Raw genomic sequence first — 26,550 nt, forward strand, 5'->3', positions numbered from 1 at the left:
ACTGTCCAGACAAGATTTCCATTGGCCACAATGAAAATTTAAGCAAGCTTGAGCACACATGGGCATCTACTTGCAGATGCCTAAATCTGTCTTGGCTTCGAACTGAAACCCAGCCAGGCTGTTGGCACAGGCTAGCGGAGGGGGGAAGCATAGCTAAGGGGATATGAAAGGAGGAGTGGAGGCAAAACTCCAGATGCCACTAGGGATTCCCCGGGGATGGGGTAGGCAGTGCAGAGAGCAGTCGTCCAAGGGAATCAGAATGATACCACACAGCTGTTTTAATTCAAGTCACATATGGGAGCACGGGGATAGTGGAGCATAGCCATCACGGAAGAAAATACAGGTTCATTCACTTTCCAGCCATCTGAGGAAACAAACAGACAAAATGAGTTCAGATTCCATCCCGCAGACTTCAGGTGCCCCAGGAAACCAGGGCATGACGTCATCCGGAGGAAAGGAGGCAGCAACTAGGAGAGCCTCTGTAATGCTGTGAGAAACATCACTTCTCTACACAGCGGGGAAGCTTCTGTTTTTAAGAAGAAAATCGGCCAGTCAGTTGCTCCTTACGCTGTGCAATTGTCCAAAAGTTGCAAGAAAGTATACGGAAGTTACAGCACTTCAGAAGCGAACTGTGAACAATTTCTTTCTCCAGATAATTTCATCACTTAATAGCGGTAGATGATGTGGACCTATGTGGTGGTCGCATGACTTGAAGAAGCATGTGGAGCCACCAGTCAGTTGGATTTCCCAAAGTGGCACTCACCCCACGCCGTACCCCTAAAGAGCTGTTTATTTAAGGCGTTGGCGGGTTTTCCCTTCAGTGTGCATATGCCAAACCACAGCTAAAAGCTTAGCATTTAACCACAGAAGGAAAGTCTTGAAAGCAGTTCACAAATCTACGCTGAAAACACTAGAGCTATAATTAAATCAACTCTTAAATAGTATAGCTCTTTTTAGGGCTGAAATAGCACTCTTTATTTTAAGTGTCGTTAGAGAAAGAGGAGGAGAGAGGTTGAGTGGCACCCCTAAAACAAACATTTTCATGGGAAGGTTTGGAAACTTCTCTGAGCGTACTAAACATTCACCAAGGCTTCCAGTAGGCACTGGAGTTTGTCCTTTGGCTGCTGGCTCAAATTTAATCTCGTTTGACCCCCGGCTGAAAGCCCGGCTCCGGCCCGGCAGCAGCTGCGCTGCGGTGAAGGACCCCGGGGAGTGGGGGGAGGTACGCGGGACGGTGCCTGCGGCTCACAGAGCCCCGGGGAGCGGCGCAGCGGTGCCGGCCGCCCGGCGCACCCGGCGCGGAGGGTCCCCGGCGGCCGCCCCGCGGCCTCGCAGGCGCCCCGCACACGCGGAGCACCTGCGGCTCCCGCGCCCCGCGGGCAAGCGAGCGCCTTTGCTGCTCGCGGGCCGCGGCCGGAGGCTCCTCGGGGCGGCTCGCCCGCTCCCCGCCCCGCCGCGCCGCTCCCCGCGTCCCTCCTCCCGCTCCCGCCGCCACCACCCCCACCCCCCCTCAACCCCATTCTCCCTGGTCCCGCGGAGCGGCGCGGAGCCCCCGCGGCATGGCGGGGCGGGCGGGCGCGCTGTGGCTCTGCGCGGCGGCGGTGCTGGGCGCGGCGGCGGAGCTGCGGCTGACCCTGCTGCACACCAACGACGTGCACGGGCGGGTGGAGGCGCAGGGCGCGGGGACGCGGAGCTGCGCGGGCGCGGAGCGGGCGGCGGGCTGCTTCGGCGGCGTGGCGCGGCGGGCGGCGCGGGTGGCGGCGGAGCGGGCCGCGCACCGCAACGTGCTGCTGCTGGACGCCGGGGACCAGTACCAGGGCACGGTGTGGTTCTCCCGCTTCAAGGGCTGGGAGGCGGTCCACTTCATGAACCTCCTGCGCTACGACGCCATGGTAAAGCGGGCCGGGGGGCGGCGTGCAGCGCGGTGGGGGGCTTCCCCCCCTTGGGTGCTGGGGCTGTGCCTCCCTTTCCTCCCCTGCTGCCGGTTTTGGCATTGCCACCTCCTTGAGCGCGTAGCGTTGCATCGGAGGAGGCTGTCGACCACGCTAAAATCGGGGTCAAAGCCGGCCGGGAGGTAAGCGAGGAGAAGAGAAGCCCTGTGCTGGGTGACGGGCACCCGGCCGAATGAAGTCAAGAGCTTGGCAGCCCCACGGGCAGCCCGAAACCGGGAGCTGATGCCAAGGCCACACAGACAAAAAGACAGGCAGCGGCAGAGCTCCCCTTGGGAGACGCAGGGGCTTGGGGCGGGCTGGACGGAGTCTGCTGGAGAGGGGTCGGCAGAGGTATGGAAGCGAGCCCAGCAAAAGCCGGGCGAGGAGCCTGGCATGCGACGGAGGGGTTAACCCTGGCCGAGGCTCACAGCCTGCCCTGCCAGCTTCTGCCCTGCGGGAAGGGACGGGTGGCACATGTTGGCAGTGCTGCTTTGAAGGGTGTGGATTTTTAGTTTTCGTCAGTCCCACCCTGGTCGTGTCCAGTCCCACCAGAGCTGTGGTCATGACGTGGTGTAAGTGGCTGTGTGCAAGTGGCCCAGGGACTGTAACTGTGCAGCTGTGATGGTGCCAGTCCTGCACCTTTACTCTGTCTCTTTTGGTTGTCCAAGTGCTGAGAGAAGGGTATGCTGAGAATTTGAGACTCAGATTGGAGGATGTCACTCTATGTCCTTAAATCTTTTGTGTCAGGACAATAGCCTATTAATGTATAAAGAATTGTCATGGCTTATTTTGCTTGCATACAACCGCAGAAAGGAGAGAGATTAAAGTTATGTTTGAGAGTGACGGCATATTTATTTCATCCCAGTTGACAGCTTGAGGGGAAAATCTTCTGTGCATATCGCATCCTCTGTCTTCATCTTTTTTGCCTTCTCTGGAAAGGACTGCACTTTCCTTTCCCAGGTAAAAATTGCTTCATCCGTTTCTTCCCTCTGCCTCAGAACAGCACAGAGGGGAAAGTGATGCCCAAGTGCACTCTCCTAGGCTAAACACGCTTCATACCAGACAGACAGCTCTGTGAAGGACACAACTCCCTGTTCACATGGCCTAATGAACGGTTTCCTAATCACAAAACTAACATTAACGGCGTTTTTCCTCCTATTGGTGACGGGTAGGAGTGTGTGCATTCAGGACTCATCCCCACTGAGAGCTGGGGAGCACTTTGACGTTCTGCAGTGCAGAATTAGCTTGAGGTGGGTTTTCCTACCTTTCTTCCCAAAGCTGGCTGTTGTTTCTCAGCCTTGCGTTTGCTGGTTTGACTGGTTCATGGGCCGGATGGGAGCTTGTACAGTTCCTGATCATATCACAAGAAGAAATTCTTTCAGGCAAAATCAGCAGTATTGAACTAGTGCTCAGTTTTAGAAACACATTATGTAGGAAGCAACTGCAGACTGTTTAGGAGATCTCATGATCTTGTTCATCAGAATAAGATCAAGAAATAATTCCATACCAGAGCCAGAGGCTTGTATTGGATGCTAATGCCCTAGGTGAAGTAGTCAGCCACTTGCTCTCTGTGGAGGTGCTGCATAATTAATTTGAATATTGTCGGTGGATAGAAGGGGACAGGATAGACTGAGAAACTACAGAGGCTTCAGGACCCTTTCTCTGCTACTAAAGAGCCTGAGGACAGATGCCGAGTGTTGGGCAGCGCTGCAGCATGTTTTTCAATTCTTCTGTCCGTGGACCATGGGGACCATGCAGTGGGGATGGCGGAGGTTGGGGGGGGGAACAGGGAGCAAGGTAAGAGCCACACTGCAGAAGGGTGAACTACTGTTTCTTTGAGCAAAATTTGGTAACTCACATCCCTGACAGAAGAGGTGGGGGTTACTGAAATGGTTAGAAGTGAGATACCAGAGTAGGGTTACAAACAGGATGAAGGAGGGAACATGAGTCATAGAAGTTGTTACAGAATAGGGGCAGGAGCCTTATGAGGACTTAGGGCAGCCTTGCAGCATTCAGCATTAGAGGTTTGTTCCACGAGTGGGGCAAATTTCCTTTTTTAGGTTTGCTCTTCTGTCATTTATGCCTGTTATCACCTCAAGCCTGTCTTCTCACTAGGTATTGCCCTCCAAATTTTCTTGGCACTAGCCTTGCTTTTTGGTATAATTAACACCAAAATCCAAATCAAGTACCACAGAGGCAGCAGTTGGAGGGGTGATAGAAGTCTTCTGGTTTTACTTTTAAGTTGCATCCCTCTGTTAGTTTGTATCCTGATTTTGAAATACTTTCAGCCTGGTTTCTTGTGAAAAGGAGGATTATATGGTCACATGCTGTGTGCCAGAATATTTCTGTTTATTCCTCCTTGTGACTTAAATGTATGTTGTCCAATGAATTCAGATTTGGTGAAGGGATATTGCACAGGTAGAAAGTCCTGGAAACTCGGGATGTAAAGGTAGTTAGCTAGGTAGCTACAGGAACGCTGAACGGTCCACATCCTCCTCCCCAGAGGAGGAGCTGCATCAAAAATAAAACTGTAGTATTAGCCACCAGTGATTTCTCATGAAAAAGAAACTTTATAACCACTCACACCATGGGAAAAGTTTTGATCAAAGCTTATATCCTAATGGACGTGGAGTAATCCAAATGCAAGATACAAAGCCAAGAGAAACAAGGTTTTATAAGTAGTTGGTTGGGAGGGTTTCACAACAAGCTAATGGCAGTTACATCCAATTCAAATTCTTAATTGAATTGCAACCTTTTTTTGGGGAGGGGTGGAGGGGGTGGGATATGTTAATTGCATATTTAGGAGGAACAGAAGGCATATGTATCAGCCAAAAGGAAATAGCTTGTTACCATTTTGAGATGCTCTACCCGTCTGTGGATGTCTCTTTAGAACATCAGTCAGCATCAAAATGAGTTTCCTTAGAGTGTTACTATTTTTTAAAGTTTTAAATTTTTTTACAGCAAATTAGATTGCACTTAGAAAATGGTTAGAAATGGAATATAGTTGGAGTACAATTGTGTCTTCCCAAGCCAGGATTTTCTTAAAAGATAGTTCTCAGTTCTTTTGGAAAAGTCCTGCAGCAGCATGGAGACAATTTGGCTCCTTCCCTGGGGTGTGAGTAGTGTTTTCACTAGTGTCAGCAGGAGCAGTTGGTTGCAAACGCAAGTTACTGCTGATATCCTGATTTTTCCACAGGGCCACTGAATACCTGTCTGTGGGAATCAGAGGAGTCAGAGGTCTTTGTCTCCCACAAAAGAAAGATACTGCCAAGCAGATGATTGAAGTACTGAGCTTCCATGCCTGTAGTGGCTTCAGGGTCCTGCTTGAGTTGGAATGCGATCAGGGTTAATATAAACTGTTTGGGGAATAAAAGTTGGAACAAACACATAGGGGTTGTTTATCTAAGTAGAGCAGAGATGTATATAAGTCTTTTTAGATGATGACCATGGCTTTCCCCACTTAATCTTCATAATGAAATTATGAGCACGCTTTTGTCCGGAAGAGTTGGCCTGGTGACTTAAACACCCCTTTCATGCTTTGCTTCAGTTGCCACCTGAAAACTTGTACCAAGTTACACTATTACCACATTTCTATCGACATATCTTTTCCTTCACTAACACCTAAATATGCTACAAGGTTCTTGCATATGTTCTGTGCTTCTGCAAAGTTGTCATCTGCGAAGGTTTTGCTGGATGTTGCCAAACTTGTGGGCACAGGCGTGTGTGGCAACTTAGGCTGAGCATGAAAAAGGGGCGGGTAGAAGAAAGTTCCATGGTCCTTTAAGGTAAGTCAGTTTTTGTTTGCTTAAGCAACCTAGAACAACTAAACACTCTCATCTTGTTGGTATTACCTTGCTAATGAATGCACCGGCCTGCTCAGTCTGTGTGACAGTCTTTGCACTTCACAGCGTTATGTGTGCGCACACACCTACTGTTGATAGTCTGTGGAGATTCTCACTGGCTGATAAACATAGGAGCTTCCACTAGGTATTGATGATGGCTAGAAAAAGACACTTTCTTGTTACACAAAAACTCTTAAGTGTGAACTAAATATATTTTTTAAAGCTGTAGTCTAAGCACAAGCTTTTAAAATGTGTGCTTTATTTAAAGATAGCAAATTTTGCCATTGGCATTTAACATTTTCTTTGGTGTTTTTTTAAACAATGTATTTTCCGTACACAAAATACCTGTTTTCCTTTGTGGTTATTGTTAATCCTCTTTCTTGCAGTTATAGGAGAAAACCCCAATGGGTTTTAATCTGGTATTTGATTACAAACACTTATTTAGATAGTGTTTGGATTTCAACTTTCACATCTATCTTAATATAAGAGAGTCCGAAAAGCAAAAACCTAAACCTAAAAAAATTAACATTTCTGTGTTCATGAGAAACAAGAATGTACTGGTTTAGACAAGATAGGGTTTTCTTCCCTAGAACATAGACATTGTTTTCTCAAACATACCTTGTATATCATTTATGAGAGTATTTAGACTGAATATTGGAGGTAGGGTTTTATATTCTCTTCTTGCTTTTCACAGGCGTTGGGGAACCATGAGTTTGATGAAGGTGTGAGCGGATTATTGGATCCTCTTCTTAAAAATGCTAATTTTACAATCCTGAGTGCAAACATAAAGGGGAAAACCCCATTAGCAAACGAAATGATGAAATATGTTAATCCTTTTAAAATAGTACATTTTAACTCAGAATCAGTAGGAATTGTTGGCTACACTACAAAGGAAACCTCTTTTCTGTCACAGCCAGGTATGTTTTCTTTTGTCTATAAGTTTATATCCTCTTATTATTTTATTACTTGCCCACTTGTTTGAATCCAAAGATGAATGTTTTCAGCTGAAAAGTGAGAAGTTTGTTGTTTTATCAGTATTTACTTGTATCGTTCAGCTTTGTAACTGCCTGATTTTTAAACTGGAGAAGGCTTGTTAACCTTAAAACCATTTTCGTACAGACCTGAATTATTTAGAATCACTGAATTATCTAAGAATATAAGAAGGTCACTGAGATTGCAGGAGAGCTGGGGGGCCTTTGGGGTTTTTATTATTGTTTGGGTTTTTAGATTTATATTCTTTTATATTTTATTGTTATTTATTCATTTAAACAAATGTTAAAACATGAATACAGTTTGTCTCTAGAGTGAAATGGGTTCAAGACATTTCTCTGTGTGTTGAAATTTTGCTCTTGGATGCCTCCATGCTCAAGCCCTAGTAAAAGCAAGCAGAGCTTCATATGTGTTTTTGAAGCAGAAGTTGCCCAAGATGTTTTTAGCCTCTCAAATATTTCCAGAAATTAGTCTACAGAAGGAACACCCATTCAGCTTTTACCACAATTGCTTCATTCATGGGTAAAATTAGAATTGATGAGGAAAAAGACTTCTCAATTTCTGACTATTTTTTCCAACATTTAAGGGGTCTTGGTTTGTTGAATTGTTTTTTTTTTTAGCAAAATAAAATGGTCTGCTGGAATGAGAAACACATTTAAATCAGCTGTAGGAGATCTGAGTCACTGCCTGCTCAAAGCTCAGCCCCCCTCTGACAGAATCAGAGTTTCTTCCCTGTTTTTTGCAATAGGGATGTGCTAAGCACCAGTTTTAAAACTTTATCCACATTGAAAAAGGACTTCATATTATTACTTCTCTTTCCATTGCTTAGTAATAAAGAAGTAATGCATAGCTTGCTTGGGAAGAGAAATATTCAGTACTTTGAGAAAGTATTAGAATGTAAAACTGGTCCATCTGTGCTTTTTAATTCCTATGCTGTATGTTTAAACTATCAGAGAGTGGACGTCTGAGGTCAGAATAGACTTCTGCATCTCACTTCTATTTTACAGTGATGTGTTTTTGAAGTCTTTTCTTTTTTTTCCCCCCAATGAAAAAGAAAATCAATCTGTATTTTGTGTAAGCAATAGAATTTCACCTGTGCTTGAGGGCATGAGGGTAGGTATCATCTGACATCATGATAAATTTGAAAAATGGACAGACGGCCAATATTGTTCTTCATTAAGGATTAATAAAATAGATCTCAGCTCATCTTCCAAACAACTGTGTTGGTGCAGTGAGCTCCCAAACAACTGCGTTGGTGCAGTGAGGTCATGAAATGAACTTTCTTGCAAAAATATACTAGAGGAAAATCCAGGTAGTGTTGGAATGATTCTGTGAAGCATTTAAATACATTTCCAATAACATCTAGACATCATATTGAATGCCTCGATATGCTGAGTCATTACAACAGAGACTGCAACTAGAAAAATCAGTGTTAAAAGGGAAAGCTTGTTAGCTCCATAGCTGGAGCTGAAGCAGCCCTAAGCTAAGTGTGTCCCACAGTGTAACTGAACAACAAGCAAGGCAAATTCTAACAGCAACGTTTATAGTGATCAGAGTTTTTATAATTTTCTGCTCTGCCTTCTCAGTGTGTGGAGGAGCATTTGGAAGCTTTGGAAATGTGAATTCAGGCTATGTTAGTATAACTCAGTGACTATATATTACTCGTGACCTAGCAATACTTCAGACTGATAAAATCATGTAGAGGTCGGTCGGTGGCAAAATAATTATCAACCTAACTCCTTAGTTCAATGAATAAGATAGGCTGTGAGTTTTAAATTCAGCACCTTGCTTATCTCCGCACGCTTCCTCCAGATGATTCAGTTTACTCAGGCTCTGCAGCAATTTCTTTGGCATGCTGTACACTCTTAGAGAATTCTTAAGGCAAAAAGGAAGCTTGAAAATGCTGAAACGTGAGTTCCTACATGACTGCTTTCTGTGGAAATCTTTTGTAAGTGTGATTTTTTTCCATTGTTAAATCTCAATAATTTCCACATAATTATGAAATTACAACTTGTACTTTTCATAGTCTTCTTAAAACAGCTATCAGCATACTTGAACACAGTATAAAGTCCTTAAATCTCAGTGTTTCCATTGTGAAGGAACAATTAATCTCTGCTGAAGGTACTGTTAATGTTACTGTTTGAAAACCATAGGGATGGGGAACTCTTAGCACAATTTATAGATTACAGCCAATTGGCAGTTTTTCTAAAGTTCTCCTCCATTTTGCTGTATACAGCTGTCTCAGCTGATGCCAGGCCAGTTTTGGCACATCCTGCAGGAGTTGTTTATAACTTGGCACATAGACAAGAGTTGTCTATGTATTTGCTTTGCACTGATAATCCCAAACCCATTTTTCTAGTATTTGATGGTACCAGCTCACTTGCTTTAGTTCTGCACTGATGTAAACCCCACAAAATAGTCAATGTCTTTATCTGTCTCAAGAGATGCTACATACACTTTCAGTGCTGTGAAATAATGTATCTTATATTGTCCACTGTCTTTTTGTATAAGATGAAAACCCAAAGCTGCTTACTCTGTAACCCTACAGGCAGTGAAATATTTACTGAACCTATCAACTTGGCAGAGTTTTCTAAAATGAAATTTTAAATTCCATTTATTCCACTTTATTCACGCTAGCTTGTGTGATATTTTTAACATGCAGCCAGTTCTTTTTCCTTATTCATTTATAGCACAGTTTGGATGTTTTATCTGAAACTCTACCCCATCTAAAAAGAGAAGAGGATGTCACATCAGTTTAATGGCTTGAAAGAGAAGTGAAATACTGACACGAGCAATAACAAACTTTTAAATCAGCACTTTATTTCAATTTATATTGTTTTGAAAAATGCGCAGTTGAGTGCTAAGCAATATATTGCTTTTTGCCTGGTGTCTTAGAGAAATGGGCGCTGTGCAATTGCTTTTGCAGTCCCCTGCTGTATAACTTTTGATCCTGCTGGCCCATTTCAGCTCAGTTCGATCAGGTGCTGAGATGACTAGGATACAAAGCTGTGTGAGATGCCACAGCTAGGTGATGGAGAGGGGGTGCAAGAAGCCCCTGAAGCCCCCAGGCAGGAATCCCTTTCCGAGGGTGAGGTGGGCAGCAGCAGTTGCTGGGCAGGTGGGTTGGCAGTGCTGCTGCCTGCCCCAGCACCAGTGGCTGCCTGTGCCCTGCTGTCACAGTCCTGGGAGAGAGACGGACTTACTGGTATGGGACATGCCTTCTTTTTCCCCTATGTAGGTAGGTTGGTTTGTTTTAATATGGATTGAAGATTAATAATAATATGTCTTCAGTATATGATGCATTGTAGACTGCAGTGGCGTAGAGAGGTAACAGAGCTGTTGATGGTGGGAGAGCTTGTTTATCATGGGCCACCTGGCTGTGTACCAATGGGAGAAGTTAGCCTGCAGGCCACTGCATGCTAGCACAGCTAGTCAGTGGCTCACTCTTGCTATTTGTTTAGAGAGCTCAGTGCTCTTTACAGAACTGGTCTCCACACCGTGATGTGCATGGCTGTTGTAGCTGGTCCATGGGTGCGAGATGAGCACCTGAGGGGCTTACGCTCAAGGAATGTTTCTTGCACTTCCCCTTTTGCCAGTAGCTCTGCATCAGGCCAAGCTTCTGTCAAGCACAAGGATGTACAAAGAGGGGCTGAAGGTGGTGGCTTACTTCAGTCTGGAGAAGGAAGGCTAAGGGGAACTAAGTGCACTCTTCCGCTGTCTTAAGGGGGTTTTTAGAGAAGATGGAGACAGACTCTTCCCAGAGGGGCACAGAGAAAGGTCAAGAAACAATGGGCTGAAGTAGTACCCCAGGAAATTATGGTGGGATGTAAGGAAAAAATTTGTTACAGTAAGAGGAGTTAAGCCATGAAACAGGTTGCCCAGAGACATTGTAGAATTTCAGCTTGCTCAGACAAGAACCCTGAGCATCCTCATCTGGCTTTGAGTTCCTGCTTTGAGTGCGTTTTGGACTAGATGGCCCCCTGAGGTTCCTTCCAACCTCAATTAGCTTATGACTCTCTGATTCTAAGAAGAGGTCCACTGGAAGAAAATGTGGGGATGCACTGCACAATTCACTCTGCAATGTGCAGTACAGAGATTCCCTCTGGCAGTAACAGAACTATTCAATGGGTGTGGTGGTGAACCAATTTATGTAACCCTCTTTTATCTCTTCCATTGTAGCAGCTTCCTTTTCATTTCCTGAGACATTTTGCACTGGATTGTGAATTCGTTTCACTCCTCCCTTTGTTATGAAATAATGTAAATCTTTTGACTTTAAAGGAGTATTTCAAAATGGTTTGATCAAAAAACTCTTCAGGAAGGAGAGGAATTAGGTAGATGGGGAATTGGTAGAAATGTTACTTGGTTGTCTTCACTGGAAAGTTTAGGATTGCAGCTTGTTGACTTTTCTTAAACTCTATTCTTTAGACTTTGTGGAAGAAATTAGACTCTTACATAGGAAGTCCTTTTGCGCAATGCAAAACACTGTGTCCAAGATAAAAGTGCATGTTTTTCTAGTGCTTTCATAACTGTTTGTCATGTTAGAATAATTGCAGCGGGCACAGAAACCTTGCAGAATGATTGTGAGTTTCCCAACATTGTGGTCCGGAAAAGGTTTCTCCTATCCAACTTTCTGTTCTTTACGTTCTTGTTTCTGGATGGTAGATCAGTTGTGGGCTGTGCTGTATTGCTGTTACTGAGAGTGGTTCACATTAGGTGAGATAATTTGTGTAAAAAGACAATTCAGAGTTTAGTGCAGACTTTGAAGAAGCTGCTGCTTAAATCCTCAGTGGGAGAGAGGGGGAAAGAATGAGATGAGTATGAATTAAAAAGAGAGATTTAACTTGTGAGAAGATAGAAGATCTCAAAGAAATATAATTTGGGAAGAAAAAAGCTTTATAGTACAAATTTTAGACTCAAACACTTACTGACATATTTAGTTTCCTTTCTCTAGTTAAATAACAAAAGCCATTCAATTTTTGATCTCACAATTGGTGTCACTGGAATTTTTTTATGGAGTTACAACTTGTTTACTATAGGCAGGTACATACAGCTCAGTGCAGGAATGCTGTATTCATCTAAGCACACAGGTGCTTCTGAGAGACTGGAGAAGATCAGGAGCTTGAATCAACTAAAGGCATTTGAGCGCCACTGACATTCAAAGTTCCATTAGTTTTACAAAATAGTATCTGGTATCAACTATTTTTTTGAAAAACCCTAGTAATTAAGGTACTTTGTAAATACGTTCATGTTTGTTCTTTTTTTTTTTTAAGGGGATAATATAGATTTTGAAGATGAAATTGAAGCATTGCAGGTACAAGTGAATGAGCTTACTGCTATGGGAGTAAACAAAATAATCGCACTAGGACATTCTGGTTTTGCTGTGGACAAAAATATTGCCCGAAAAGTGAAAGGAGTGGATGTTGTAATTGGAGGACATACAAACACATTTCTCTATACAGGTATTTTATTTCCTATTAAAATGTTGCTTCTAAATCAAAGTTGAAACTGTTTCTCTTTAAAGTGGGAGAACTTTAACAAATGTAGTTTACTGCTGGCTGTACTGGGCTGGATTCATAGCTGGTGCCTGTCTGTAACTTCCATGGAACAATTTAAAACGGTCTGTGAGCTAGAAGTGTCCTAACTCACTGAACGGTTCCTTAATGCTGTGGATGTTCGAGGTGACGTATACAAAGCGGGACAGAGGAAATTCTGGTGAATTACTGCCAAACATACTGTATCTGTTTCAAGCTCACACATGTAAACAAGGTGTTTACATTTAACCTTGTATGTGACTTAAAAACAATCAATCGTTTAAGACTTCAAAAGTCATACCAATGTTTACTTTCCGTAGAATCTGGTTCTGTATTCATAAGTCTCCATTAGCCCTGTCATTAAAAAACTTTTCCCAAGTTTCCTCTGTCTTTTTTAGTTCCTCTTTTAACCTCTGACTTTATTCTTCTTTCCGCTAGAGGTAGACATCATTCCAGAGATAAACATTGTTGATCTGCTTTCTTCCACAGCAATGCTGCTTTAGGTAGAACCTGCCATCAGCAGCTTCTCCAGTGCTGCTGCCTTTCCTGTGCCAGTGTGTAAGGACACAAGCAAAAGAAAGGCTGTTTATTTTAAAACCATCAAAGGTAGCTCATTAAATTTAGCTGAAATTTCATTAACTGGTTGAGAGTATAACAGGAACTCTCTGTAATTTTCAGGAAAATTTCCCTTGTGTCCCAGCCACAGGGGTAGAATTAGGTACCCTAGGATCTTAACCACTTAAAGGTTTGACACTGACCTCTCCTCTTCCTACTCTTCTCCTCTCACTTTCTCATACCTGTTTTTGTTTCACCTTTTACTATCCCACTTGTTAAACAGAAAAAATAGCATGCTACAGTTATACATCAAACAGTTCAGAATATCTCTTGAAGTTGGCCTCAGGGACAATTTATTATGCAAAGCATTTACACACCTGCAAGTCAGGGGCTGCAAACACTTAGGGGTGCAGCAGAGAGTGACCAAACTGGAACAGATGACAGGATCATCCATCCCAATGTCTTTTCTCCAAGAGTGACTGAGGCAGAATGGTGAGGGAAGAGCGGATAAGCCTGTAGAGATACTGTAGTCAGATCTGTCCCTTCTCCCATCAGCTTGCAGCTCAGGGACTTCCCAAGCCAGAAGTAGTCTCTTGGTAATTACAAGTTACCCCCAGAACTTCTCTTCCCTGAACTTCCCCCCATCACCCCTTGAGCCCCTTAAGCCTTTTGCCTTCACAACAACTGGTGGCAGAGTGTTCTACCACTGACCTGCACATCCTGCAGGGACCTTGGGTTTTTATCTGTGTGCAGCCCTTTCCCCGTTGGCTGCATTTTATCAGCAGTTTTATTGTAGTATTTTAAGATGGGAAAGCCAAGGATGCACACAGTATTCAGAGTGTGCATTCATTGTGGGTTTACACAGTGGAATCCAGATTCTTTTGCACAGGCTTGTTGTTCAGTGCCTGTAGAGAGTTTGTACCTCTAAATGGCAGCCGTAGTAGTCAGAATGCATTATTGGGTGTGGTCCAGTGAGGTGCCACTGTTCACAATTTGGGATTGTGATCTGAAGTGCTCCAGGAGTTGAGGTATCTGAGTTCATATCTATAGAAGTTCACATGCACATCTCTTGTCATCCCAGAGACTACCCCACTGTCAGACTAGACTAGGTCAAGCTGTTCCATCTCTCCCTATTTGAAGCTGTTCAGGATTCACAAGGCCAGATAGCACATGGGATGGGACTCTGCAGCCTTCACATTAAAGACCTCAGCTGGGGGTGGGTTCTGGTCCCTTTTCCAAGGGGTGTACTGCTTTGATAAAACAAGTCTGTCTTACTGTTTTATTAACACTGGAGAGGTGAGAAAAGTAAAAAGTGCAAAGAAATATCTGGGAGAGATACACCAAAAAATATGTATCCACTTATTTAGCCAAGATACATTTTTTGACAGAATGTGATCTGAGCATATAATTTTTATTCCAAGTGCTGAGAAGCACTTGCTGATCAATCCAGGAGCACCATGAATGCATGTGTGAACCATTCCCTTCTGAGTCAAAGCCATCAGCCAACATTCACAATGAAATAGCCACATCTGTGTGGGTGATTTGACTGCAGAGTAAAACATCTAATTTTAAGTGTCTCTGTGTGTGTGTCTATGTCTTGGGTTTGTAGAACTGATTCAAACAGTAACAGTATTTTTAGGTTAGGGCGTTTTAATTTATGGTTTACATCAGAAAGGATGTTCTGAGAACGTAGTGTGTTGGCTAAAACAAGGTAAGGAAATAGACAAGCGTTACAGGTTCTTCAGCTACCCAGTATGAATTTGTGCATTTGTAATGAAACAGCATCTCACACTTTGACTGAGATGTGAGCATGAATTCTAGTCCTGGTTTCTTTGGGGAGAAGATGCACTGAAAAGTCTTTTCATTTCAGAAGGAACACATCTATCTTACAATGGAATAATGTTGTAATGATAAGTATTGCTTCAGAAAGCAAGAAATGAGTAAGGCTCTGGACAAGCACTTAATCATGCACAGCTGATGTAAACTAAAATGATGACTAGAAAGCGTAGCTTTCTCTTGCTAATGCTCTGTTTATTCAAGGACTAACACAAGGCAAGAGATCAAAACCGATTCATTTTAGTTCCAAAAAACCCAAAGCCACTTTTGTATGCAGGGTTCTCATTAGCTACAGGAATTCTTAAATTCTTCCCAAAATAAATATCGAATGGTGAAGAGGTACCAACATGAAACCAACTCTGTCAGCCAGGCTAAAATTAGAAAAAAGCAGTTCTCTGGTAAATTCAGTTCTGCTTGTAGTTCGTTACAGCCATAGTCCCTAGAGAAGAGGGATTAGAGGTAAATGTGAATCATATTGGAGTTCTAGTGTGGAACATTTGTCATGCTGCTTATTCCAGGATTTCATATTACGTGAACAACTGTAAATGGAGGGAAACTGGTTGTTCTATAAGCAGTGAAGAGCCTGCTTTCCTCTGGATCCATGTCCTCTGTGCCTGCTCCCCCATGCCCCTGCCCCACTGGCACCCCAGCTCTCGCCAACACATGGATGGGAAATGCCATCAGCTTTGGGACAGGAGCAAGCAGCAGGCGTTTGCGGGGCTCTGCAGTGGGACCTGCAACACAGCACACAATGCCTCCCAGAGCTGCCCGGCCTTGGTCTTTGCTGATGGGGGGTAGAAATACTGATGGGAATATCAGTGGGGAGTGATACTACTCAGATAATACTGTCAAGGAGACAGGGACAAGGCCGGTACCCTTGAAACAAGAGCTGTGCTGCGTAGTTTTCTTTGCCACTTTCATCCCTTGCGTGTTTTCTAAATGCTGTGGTAACCTATGTCAATTGAGCTCTCTTTTTTCTGTAAATGTCTTCCTTTAATCTGTCTGTTTCCAAGTCCTACATCTAATCAACCTTCAAACTTTGCAGGTTGATAGGACTTTTAAATACATGACCACATAACTAATGCTAATGAATTTTGCTTTTGCAGAGAGTTTGCAGCCTCTCTAAAATTTTGGAGGCTAAGTTTGGTGTAGTAAAAAAAATCAGTTGGGTGTATGCACAGATTCACAGAACGTTTTGTAGGTATTCAGACATCATTTTATCAATAAAAATAGTTCAGACTTTTTCATATCAAGAAGTCCTATGTATGTTTTACTAACAGTCTCATTTTCTATCTGATGCAGAATAATGTAGTCTGAAGGTTTAACAATAAACTTTTCAGCCAGAGGCTGGTATGTGTGCATTACTGAGAGGTTTAGATTGAAATAATTGGAATGAAAAGTTCCTTTGTTGCTATTGTGACATGATGTCATGGAGGAGAGTGCTGTCACATTTTAAAAAACACTGTGGCAGTTATTAGAGCTCATGTCCTGAAAACAACATTGTCTCTTATGAAATAGCATAACTGAACAATCAGATGTGTGCTTGTCATCCAGTACTTTCATTGTTGTTTCTGCTTAATATCCTATTTGGTTTTTTTAAAGGCTGAGAAACATATGAAGTGTCATTCTAATAATTCCTTGAAGGTCACATGAGCTGAAGACCAGCTTTACATGCTTGTTTCATGCAGGCACCCCACCCTCTACTGAAGAGCCAGCTGGCCCGTATCCATTCATGGTTGACTCAGATGATGGGAGAAAGGTGCCAGTTGTACAAGCTTATGCATATGGAAAATATCTTGGTTACTTAAATGTTACATTTGACAAGAAAGGAAATGTAGTTGAAGCAGTTGGAAACCCCATTCTGCTGGACAGCAGTGTTCCTGAAGGTATGTGGACTAGACATTTGCACTTGCCTGCAGCACTTTACTACAAGTGTTGCTGTGTTAAATACACAGTACGATGTCAAAGCAGAACTGAGCTTTCTTCCTGAGCTTGCAGATCACTTTTGTATAGGGTTCAGGCTGTGCTACAGGTGTATCCATTTGCATCTACTTTTCTTTCTGAACAGTGGCCTTTTAATATACAGAAACTCAGTGTAAGTTTTTGTCTATTTAAAATCACTGCAAGTTCTTTTGTAGGAAATCAGGTGATACACTACTTGACCATTTATCAGAGCCCATTTTAGCTAGCCTTGTAATTATGATTTAAAATATTATGAGGACTAATTTACACTGATTTGCCAGTGGCTGGGTTCTTCAGAACAGAGTTTAGGGCAATAGAAGAAAGTGGAAATGTTCCAGAAAATAATTGGAGTACTCTGGCAATGTGCAAATATAATATACAAACTCCACAGCTTCTTGTTTTCAATGCTGAATTGTGTTCAGTGTTTCAGCTCTGAAACATTTAAAGAACTGGGGAGAGTCTCTCTGTTGCTTTCTGTTCGTAACTCTGTCCAAGCTCTCTTACCTACTTCTGTAATTATCCAGGGCTGATTCTCTAGCCTTTGTTTCTCGTCCAGTGCTTGCTGTATGAAGCTCTGAACTTTTATCAGACTTTCTAGGTTCTACCAGAGTATTTATTTCAAAAATCCTTTAAAAATGATGTGTTCATTGATATTCTTATTTACTATGTTATTCTCAGTGTTCTATTAATGTAATGAGATGATGTAAAGAGGCTTTACATTCTCTCTCTGATATCAGTAAAAGTAAAAATTCAGATACACAGGCATTCCCATTTTATAAATGTTGCTGTTGCTGACAGTTACATGACAAATTGCTTAAAATTAATAGCTGATATAAACCAGTTGTGACATCTGTCTGTATATACAAGTATCTTTGTTTCTTTTTTGAAAGAATTAGATTTGCACTTGGGAGACATATGTGCATAGAGAATTAATTTCTATCAAGGGTTTATTCCTTGACATTGATATTTGAGCTAATACTCCTTTTAGCACTGTGTTAAAGGGAAAGAAGCTATAATTAGGAAAAAAAAAGGATAAGATGTCAAATATTTAAGACCAAGCTCACTTGTCTATTAAAAATTCTTCTATAGAATCTCTCATCTGTCAAGAGAGGTGCTAGAAACCCCATTGGTCAAAGATTAGAACAGGACTGGGCAGAAATATTTTTAGGTGTTACAGCAGAGATAACCTTGCTGTGGCACAGGAATAGGTTGTTCACTTGATTGTCCTGTCTTGCCTGCTTCCTTTACAGTCTTTGTTTGAAGTGAGTGTAGATGTCACATTGCTTGAAGAGCCTTTAGGGAAAGTGTAACATTTCAGAATCGTGAAGATCAGGGGTTTTTTTCCTAAGCTTTGTATTCACTGAAATGTCATTAATATGAGATACATGCAATGCTAATTTTACGCTTTTATACTACTTTATAGATGAGCACATTAAAGAAGAAGTGGAAAAATGGAGGAAAAACCTGGGGAATTATTCTAAAGAGATTGGAAAAACTAGTGTTTACCTGAATGGTACAAACCAAGCATGCCGTTTTCAAGAGTGTAACATGGGAAATTTGCTTTGTGATGCTGTGGTAAGACATGGCCACCATAGGTGACAATCACATCTAAATGTTACTCCAGAGCTATCAGATGAAATGCTCCCAGGCTCCAAACTATCAGCACACAGGGTCTGTGCAGCTTTCCAACACCACAACTTCTAGTGCATCCCTAGAATGATCTGGCAGAAGCAAGGCTATAATGAATCTTGCTGTACAGAGTAAGGAGCAGTTTATTCTTTGCATATATCCTCATATAGAGAACGGCTTGTTCACAGCTGTCTCCGAAGCTGTAGTTTTAAGAGACACAGACATCTGCTTTAAGATCCCAGCCTGTTCCTCAAGCATAGAGGAGAACTCAGCTCTCCTGCCCTGCTACTGGTCCCCTGCTCGCAACACTTACCTTCTGCCCCATCATTACTCACTGAGCTCTGTTGTCACCCTTTTTTAATGCACTATCCCAGAAAAAAACCTTCTGGGTAGTTTTTTTCAGAATTACAGGTATGAATTGTCCCCCTGAAGAGCCCAAAATATGCCAGCTGAAGCAAAGGAGGGGGAAAGGCCATACACACAGCCAGGTGCAGAAGAGGTAAAAGCCTCCAGCACCCCAGTTCGGAGGGAGCCACTAGCCCCTGCTACATCCTGACACATAGTGCTGGGTTTAACAGTCACATAACATCAGAAGGTCTCTTTATAAAAAGTTGATTCCTTTTTTTAATCTAGCTGGTTTTGATTGTTTTACTCTCCCTCAGCGGCACCATTTCCTTTGGGCGCTCCAGGGAAAAACATTCACAAATTTGACTCTTTCCAGAAAATGAGCATTGCCATAAATGTCTGGCAGCATTGCCACAAAGTCAGGCTGTGAAATTGCTAACAGTACTGTGTGAGTTCTTGTTTTAAACTGCCTCTTCTCAGGACTGGGGAGTTGCAATACATTCATTGATTATGAGTTACAAACTTAAGAATATCTCATGGATCTGGCCATAGGCAATAACTTTTGATCACTAAGCTGGAGCCACAAAGCATTTACACACCTGCAAGTCTGAGGCTGCAAACACTTAGCATAGAGGTGCAGCAGAGAGCTGTCCAAACTGGAACAGAGGACAGGACCAACCATCCCAACATCTCGTCTCCAAGAGTGACCAAGGGGGAATGGTGAGGAAAGAGGTACTCCTGGACAAGCCCGTGGAGATGGCTGTCCCTGGCTCCCACCAGCTTGCAGCTCAGGGACTTCTCAACCCATAAGTGGTGTCTTATTATTTGCTAGTTCCCACTGGAAGTTCTCTTCCCTGAACTTGCCACATCTCCCTTTGGCTGTTCTCAGCCTTCACAACAGCCAGTGACAGGGTGTTCCACCACTGACCTGCACATCCTTCAAAGACCTTGGTCTTTTGTCTGCATGCAGCCTGCTCCCCACTGGCTGGATGCCTGCTGGAGGCCAAGGAGTAGTCCTTGCACTGGAACACTTGGTCCCTCTCCAACACTCTTCACACCACTAATGATTTTACAGGCTTCTCAAATACATTCCTCCCATTGTCTCTACCAGGTCAGACAGTCCAAGCATACATCATCATTCTATGTTCAGAAGCTTTTCTGTGTCTTTGGCCATCCTTATCACCCCTCTCTGAATCCCAATTTTTTTAATCATTCTTGAAATGAGAAAAGACACTGATTCATACCCAGCCTCCACATGCCCTTCTTGATTTTATAGACTTCTGTCATGTCCTTCTTGTATTTCTCTGTGAGACTGAAGTCATAACCATAGTCATTCCTCTACAAAAACTTGTCCATCCCTGCCATTATCCTTGTTTCTTTTCTCAGCTTCTTTCTGTTTTTCTCAGTTATTTCTGAGGGTAGACACTGTAGGCTTATCAATGTTATGCAAGTGAGTAAATACCCGGTCTCCATGTTCTTTACTAAAGATGCTGCAAGCAAATACTATCTTGTCCTTGTATTTTGTCAGTCTTGCTGCTGTTGGAGACCTGATGCTGTGCAGAGTAGACTTTGGGGTCTGATCTAGTCTACCTGTTCCCTGTTCCTCTACTCTTCTACATCCTTCTAGTTTGCCAAGACCATTCCAAATACTTCTCCAAATCTTGGAGAAGCTGAAAAATCTTAATTTCCAGCAATTTACAACAAGAGCTAGATTAATTTATACATTCCCCTACACGCTTTTAATGTACAACCAAATTTAAGGTACTCTTCACTTCCCAATTTTCCAAATATGCTGAAATCATTTGTCTTTATCACAGTCATCGGAATAAAAAAAATCATCCTTCCTTTGCTTAGCTGACCTGCCCTGGTTGTGTCATATACCCAGACTATGAGAAAGTTCATTACAGAAAAAGGGAAATATTTTTCTTGTTCAAAGTTTAAAAAAGCAAAATACTTACCTTAATGTGTTTTGCCTTGTGTTTTTTTAATAATTAAGTATTTTACAGTGGGGCTGAAGGTAATGTCAAAGAAGATATAAAACCTTTGTCTCTTTTCAGTCTCAGATTGTATTGGGTGTAAATTTCCAGAGCCTAGACTAAGTGAAGATTAAAAATCAGTTTAAACATTGTCCTTTGGTAGCTTTATGAGAATGTCAGACGCCCGGATAAAAAGTCATGGAACCATGTTTCAATGTGCATCCTGAATGGAGGTGGGATACGGTCACCCATTGATGAACAGAGCACTAATGGTATGTAAAATTACAAGCTGAATGACAACTTTATCAAGAAGGAAGAATGAAGTTATCATGTAAGCCTGAACACAATGGGCTTGTTTTGATGGGAATTTGCACAGTGTTTGGAAGTGATTTCAAACTTTCTCAAATGGTTATCTATCATTAGAGCACAACTGCACTCAGGCTGACATTAACAAAAGTCTCTAGCATTGTTTGTACACAATACTTTTTATAATTTTCCTCTCTCCTTGCTGCCTTGAACAAAGAAAGAGTGGATATTCTTCACCTCCTACTGTAGAGGGTCATCCAGTATGGTCTCTGGGAGCCTTCTGTAGTCTGCTGCAGAATAAGTAAATTCTCAATTTTTCTGAGTGCTGAGGCTTTACAGTTTTTATTTTCCTGATAAATGAAACCTGAAAACAAATACCTTTTTCAGCTTAGTTAGATCTTTCTGTAGGACTATGTGAGTAAATTTTAAGCAACTGGAAAAACTGCCTTAGGAAGAATAGCTGTGTTTCTTCATCTTGGTGGTTTGTAATCTCTTTTAGTAGAATTATTTGAATAGCAATAAATGCAGTTACATCCAACTCAGATTTATTGGTCTTGATACTTGCGGGATGATAAAGATGCAGGTTCTTTGACTGGGATAATATATGATTGTCACCTCCACTGGCCCTCATTTTCTTAAATTATATTTGCCATGTTCATTATCAAAAACATACTGTTAAATGATCTTAAAATAATTCTGTAAATTAAAAAAAAAAAAGTTAAATAAAGTCTCATTCCCCCAGGTAGCATTACTGTGGAAGATTTACTGTCTGTTTTGCCATTTGGAGGTCGTTTTGATTTGGTAAGGGTAAAAGGCTCCACTCTGAAAGAAGCTTTTGAGCACAGCGTGCACAGATACGGAAGAGGAAGCGGAGAGCTGCTGCAGGTTGGAGGTATGTTTTCTTCCTTCCTCTTCTCAGTTTTCCAAACCAGCCGTTCCTTCTGTTGGTCTGGAAGCCTCTTTTAAGAATGGAAATTGGGCATACATCCTAGCCCTGCTCCTCACACGTGCCAGCTAAGTAACACTGTTTATCCTGCGTATGTTTAATTGAGCTGCTGCAGCCCACATGCCATCGCTGTTCCCTTCAGCAGAGCCAGGTTTTCCAGTTGGTCCAGTAACCCATAATGGCATCAGTTTAACACTCCAGTTAACTACAGGAAGATATAATTGCGCATAGCTGTAACACAGTAATAGCTACGACAAAGTCCAGTTTTCAGTTCTTCACTGGGAGCCTACCTGAAACCCCAGACTGGATCTCTGTCAGTTACTGCAAAGTTCAGTTTATCAAAATAATTTTGTGCCATTGCATAATAATTGCTGACAGTTTTAGAGTTAATCCAAGTGGGCTATGGAATTGCTTCAGTGAATTTCTAAATATTTTAGGGATGAACAGTTTATTATTAAAAACATAGGCATTTCTTGAATTGCAGTTTCCCATATATTTATCCAGATGTGTACTAGGCTACAGTCATGTTTATTCCTGGTCTCTCTGTGATGCAGCACAGATTTTATTGTTTATTTAGCAGAAAAGCTAAACTTCAAGGGCAGGGGCTGATGGATTTCCCCCCCTCCATGCCTCTGCCCCCACGTAGGCTGGTGATGGGGGCCCTACCCCTCCATGTGATCTCAAACCCCCACAGGTCAAGGACACAACCCATGTCCTGCACTTTCACCAGTAGGTTACCACATTCTTAGCTACCACTAAGGTAAAGCAGCAGCAGTCTCTCTGCTTGTTGCCTCCTTACAGAAAAAGAAGATAACTAGTAGCTCTGGAAAGGATTCGGGACAGAAGATCCAGAGCAGGAAAAGCGCCAGGGTTGGAAGAGCGTCTGTGCTTTGGACGAGCTTTAGTAGCTTCCTGATCAGCAAATTCTTGGCAGTGCTGTTCTGGGGGCCTAACTCTCCTCAGGCTTTGACCGAGGAAGGCTCACAACTAGAAATGTTACTTCTACTAAGTAGAAACCACAAGTTTCAGCCCTGGCCTGCCTTTCTTTTTCAGGACAGTACCTATTACCCATAATAGCTGCTAAGTTAGGGTGGCTGGCTGGCTTGAAAATAAGTCATTTCAGCCAACAAGCCAGGGGAATGAGAAAACATATGACTACAGAAATAAGGGAGGGTATTTTTATCTTGCAGTATCCTGATCCTATGACTGTTAAGTTCCTTCTGTGGAGTAGTGATGAGAACAGATGATCAGATAAGTAACTGAGGTGGGACAGTGCTTCAGCAATTCTCTAATTTCATGAAATTTTCTTGCATAAAAATTGCGTAGTATGCAATGAAAACAGGGCATTAACTGGTAGAATTCAGAATATCACCTCTCAGTCAAAGAAGCTAATATAAAGAGTCGGCTGAAGATGATGGAGGACACTGCTTCTAACCCTCTGTGTTCAGTTCAATAGGCACCACATAAAGTGGCACTCAAATGTGTATTTTTGTAGGCATCCACGTGGTCTATGATCTCTCCAGAGCCCCAGGAAGCAGAGTTGTTAGCTTAGAAGTGCTTTGCACAGCCTGCCGCGTCCCGGCCTATGTCCCGCTCCAGATGGACGAAATATACAATGTGACTCTTCCATCCTATATGTTATTTGGAGGGGACGGCTATCACATGCTGAAGGACAAAAATCTGGGATACAGTAAAGGTAAGTATGGGCACCGACAGGGTAGCAGACAAACATTTCCCAAAACTTAAAAGATCTTTCTGTAGTACAAGTCTTGAACTTTTTGCTTTTACTGGATAGATTAAATTTGCTTCTACTCTGGATTGCTAGTTTTGATTGTAGCCAGCAACTATATTCTTTTTCAGTTAAATCACAAGAGTTTCAAAGAGAAATTGAGTCTTACCAATTCAGCACTGTTAAGAGAGCAGTTCTGAGATCATGATAAACCAGAAAAAAAGCAAAAACCACATTAGAGTACATATTACGTGTACTGCCTTGCACTTGGACTCATTACTAAACAGTACATCAAAAGCGTTATTTTAGACTTTAAATTTTCACTGTACAGAAGTTATTTGCAAAGACAGAATTGTCACCTCTACCACTAAGGATGTGCAAGAGGGTGAGGGGAAAGATGCTGACTTGCTCTGCAGGAACTATTCTACCCCTCCAAAAGCAGGTGGGACTCTTGCAAGTTCTGCAGGCAGCAGCACGCAGGGTGCTGACAGACACCACGCTGGAGAGGTAGAAAGGAGGTGTTTTACAAAGCTCTCCGAAGATCCTCTAAAGTTGCATGCAAACTGTTAGAAATGCTGCATTCATACAACTGACATGTACAGCTTTTAGGACAAAGGGAAACATGAAAAAAAGTTGAGATTAAAATTCATTATTTCTGAAAAAAACAAAGAGGATGTATTGCTGTATTTAAAAAAAAAAATAAAATAAAGTATCTTCTAGTAGCATCTACATTTTGCAGAACTTTAATTTTCTATGTTCAGCTTCTGGATGGTAAAAGCACACTTTTACCAAAAACCTTTTCCTTTTTGGACCTTACAGACTATTTTTTTGGTTCTACAGGGTGTTTCAATTTAAAATTGATTCTCACAGGTAGGATTGATGTTTTAATTAAGTTCAGTGTGCAGGTTGCAAATTTGGGGAGGCTGTAGTTTTCAGTAAGTATCTGTGTATGCAGAAATAAATTCATGTAAGAGAGGAATTGTTAGGAATAATTGAAAGGGAACAACTTGACAGGTTCTGGTAGTTTTCCAGTATAGCAGAGGAGCAAAACTATGATTACTTTTAAGATGGAGGTGTTGCACTTTAGGATTGTAAGAGCTTGGATCAGAAGGGGCTCATGACATGGTTGGTAACAGTGACTGAAGAGGATCTTCCACTGCAGAAAATCCACATCATACTTTGTGTGCACGCAAGCAGCACACAGACTAGAAATTCTTCCTAAAAAAAGTTAGATTTGAAATTGCCAGATCTATGGCACTCTACCCCAAACAGGTAGAAGACCATCTACCTAAATCTGACTGGAAGTTACACTGGTAACAGATGCAAAACAAAACAAGTGCCAGACGGTCCAAAGAGAATTCTTGGTTTTGGTTAAAATATGAGTTGATACCAAAAATTCTGGGGCACGGATGTTTTATCTGTGCACAAGAAACAACTCTCCACACCCCTACACTGTGCTGCTGTGTACCGATTCAGCATGGCAAACTGTAGAAAACATTTTGCTTTAAGATTTGAGCTAAAACTGCAATTTTTAGACAGGTTTTTAAATTTTGGTTAAGAGCTAGGCTGCTAATGTTTTTATTTGTTTGTTTAGGTGAACCTGATATTGAGGTTGTTTCCCGTTACCTCCAGAGAATGAAGAGAGTTTACCCAGCAGTTGAAGGTCGAATAAAGTTTTCCTCTGGAACTCTTACTGAAGCAAGTCTCACCCTGATTTTTGTATTGTTCACTGTCACGTTCTTGCATACTTGATTTTTGCTCACAGTGGTTTTGTTTGGAGGAAGGCAAGAGGAGAGATAATAATAATGAAGGAAAAAGATCACAGTTCTCTTACACCTTAAATTGAGCGTTTAGGTTTCTGCATGTCAACAGTAAATAGCACAAGCAATTGTCTTTAACCTGGCACTGCGCAGAGTGAGTGGACAGAATTCATGACTTCTTTTAGTCTGGATCAGCAGGTACCCGCAGTTCAGTTTGAGGTTTTAAGAAGCAAAGTTTCAGTGAATATTAATGCTCCATCATAAAACAACCGCTGATTGAAACAGGGATACTTTTAACTTGTCGCATTCTTTTACCTGCTTTAGATATAGTTGATTATGATTCCAGTAACGTAAACAAGCTTCTAGAAATGAGTTTATTATAGGTGTATATACCTTTCTTTGATCTCCACTCAGGGTTAAAGCTTTCAATCTAATAATTCTATTTTCCTTCCGGTCAAATTTATCATACCTACAGCAGTGTCTCAAGGAGCTGGATTAAACTCTGTGTCACTAAAAGCATGAGATCCATTTACATATAAATTAAAAAAAAAGTTTCTCCATTTTAGTTTTGAAGATGCAGCATCTCACTTATGTTTTCCATTAATAAAGGATGCAATGAAAGCTCGATTCAATTTTGATTAATTTTAACAGATTGAGTGTATCTACTTCACTATTTAATATGACCAGCTTGGGGACTGTATCTAGAGTGAGAACACAATCTGATTATGTTTCATACAAATATGCTAAGTTTTACACCTTCTTCCAAGACCAAAGCACAGGACTCATGACCACTACTCTGTATCGGCAACGTTCAGAGAGAAGGTCAGATACACACATTGACTCCTGCAGCACTGTGGCAGCATTTGGGAGTTGCTCAGTAATGGGGCTTTTTACAGCATAACCTGGCTTTATCTTAACTGTGGTCCTAACTCAAAAGTCTTGTCTCTTCTATGGGGAGGCTGTGTTTAAAAAAACTGCAGTTATAAGACATAGGCTAATGAGTATAAAATCAGAAATCAGCTTAAATGCCAAGTTACATTTCTGACACTTTATCAAAAAATGATTGCTCGTAAATGAGTGCAAATGTTGATTATTTTTCTAAGATCACTCACATCTGAAATTCTGACATCAACATGTTTCCATGTTTATTGCTGTATTAAACTGATCAGTGTTTTGAATAAACCTGCTTTGTTTTTCTGGAAAGCGCACTAT

General features: G+C 42.0%; 1 protein-coding gene across 1 annotated transcript; it reads left to right on the plus strand.

Moving 5' to 3' along the window:
- Window positions 1–1,559: 1,559 nt before the first annotated feature.
- Window positions 1,560–26,534, plus strand: NT5E (5'-nucleotidase ecto). The gene is made up of 9 exons (XM_074922825.1): window positions 1,560–1,892; window positions 6,468–6,690; window positions 12,034–12,222; window positions 16,374–16,571; window positions 18,071–18,222; window positions 20,761–20,869; window positions 21,646–21,795; window positions 23,345–23,545; window positions 25,173–26,534. Exons 1-9 carry the CDS (start codon window positions 1,560–1,562, stop codon window positions 25,328–25,330), a joined length of 1,713 nt encoding a protein of 570 aa, XP_074778926.1. The 3' UTR covers window positions 25,331–26,534.
- Window positions 26,535–26,550: the final 16 nt, after the last annotated feature.

Source organism: Athene noctua, chromosome 1, assembly GCF_965140245.1.
Source record: "Athene noctua chromosome 1, bAthNoc1.hap1.1, whole genome shotgun sequence".
Taxonomy (NCBI): Eukaryota; Metazoa; Chordata; class Aves; order Strigiformes; family Strigidae; genus Athene; species Athene noctua.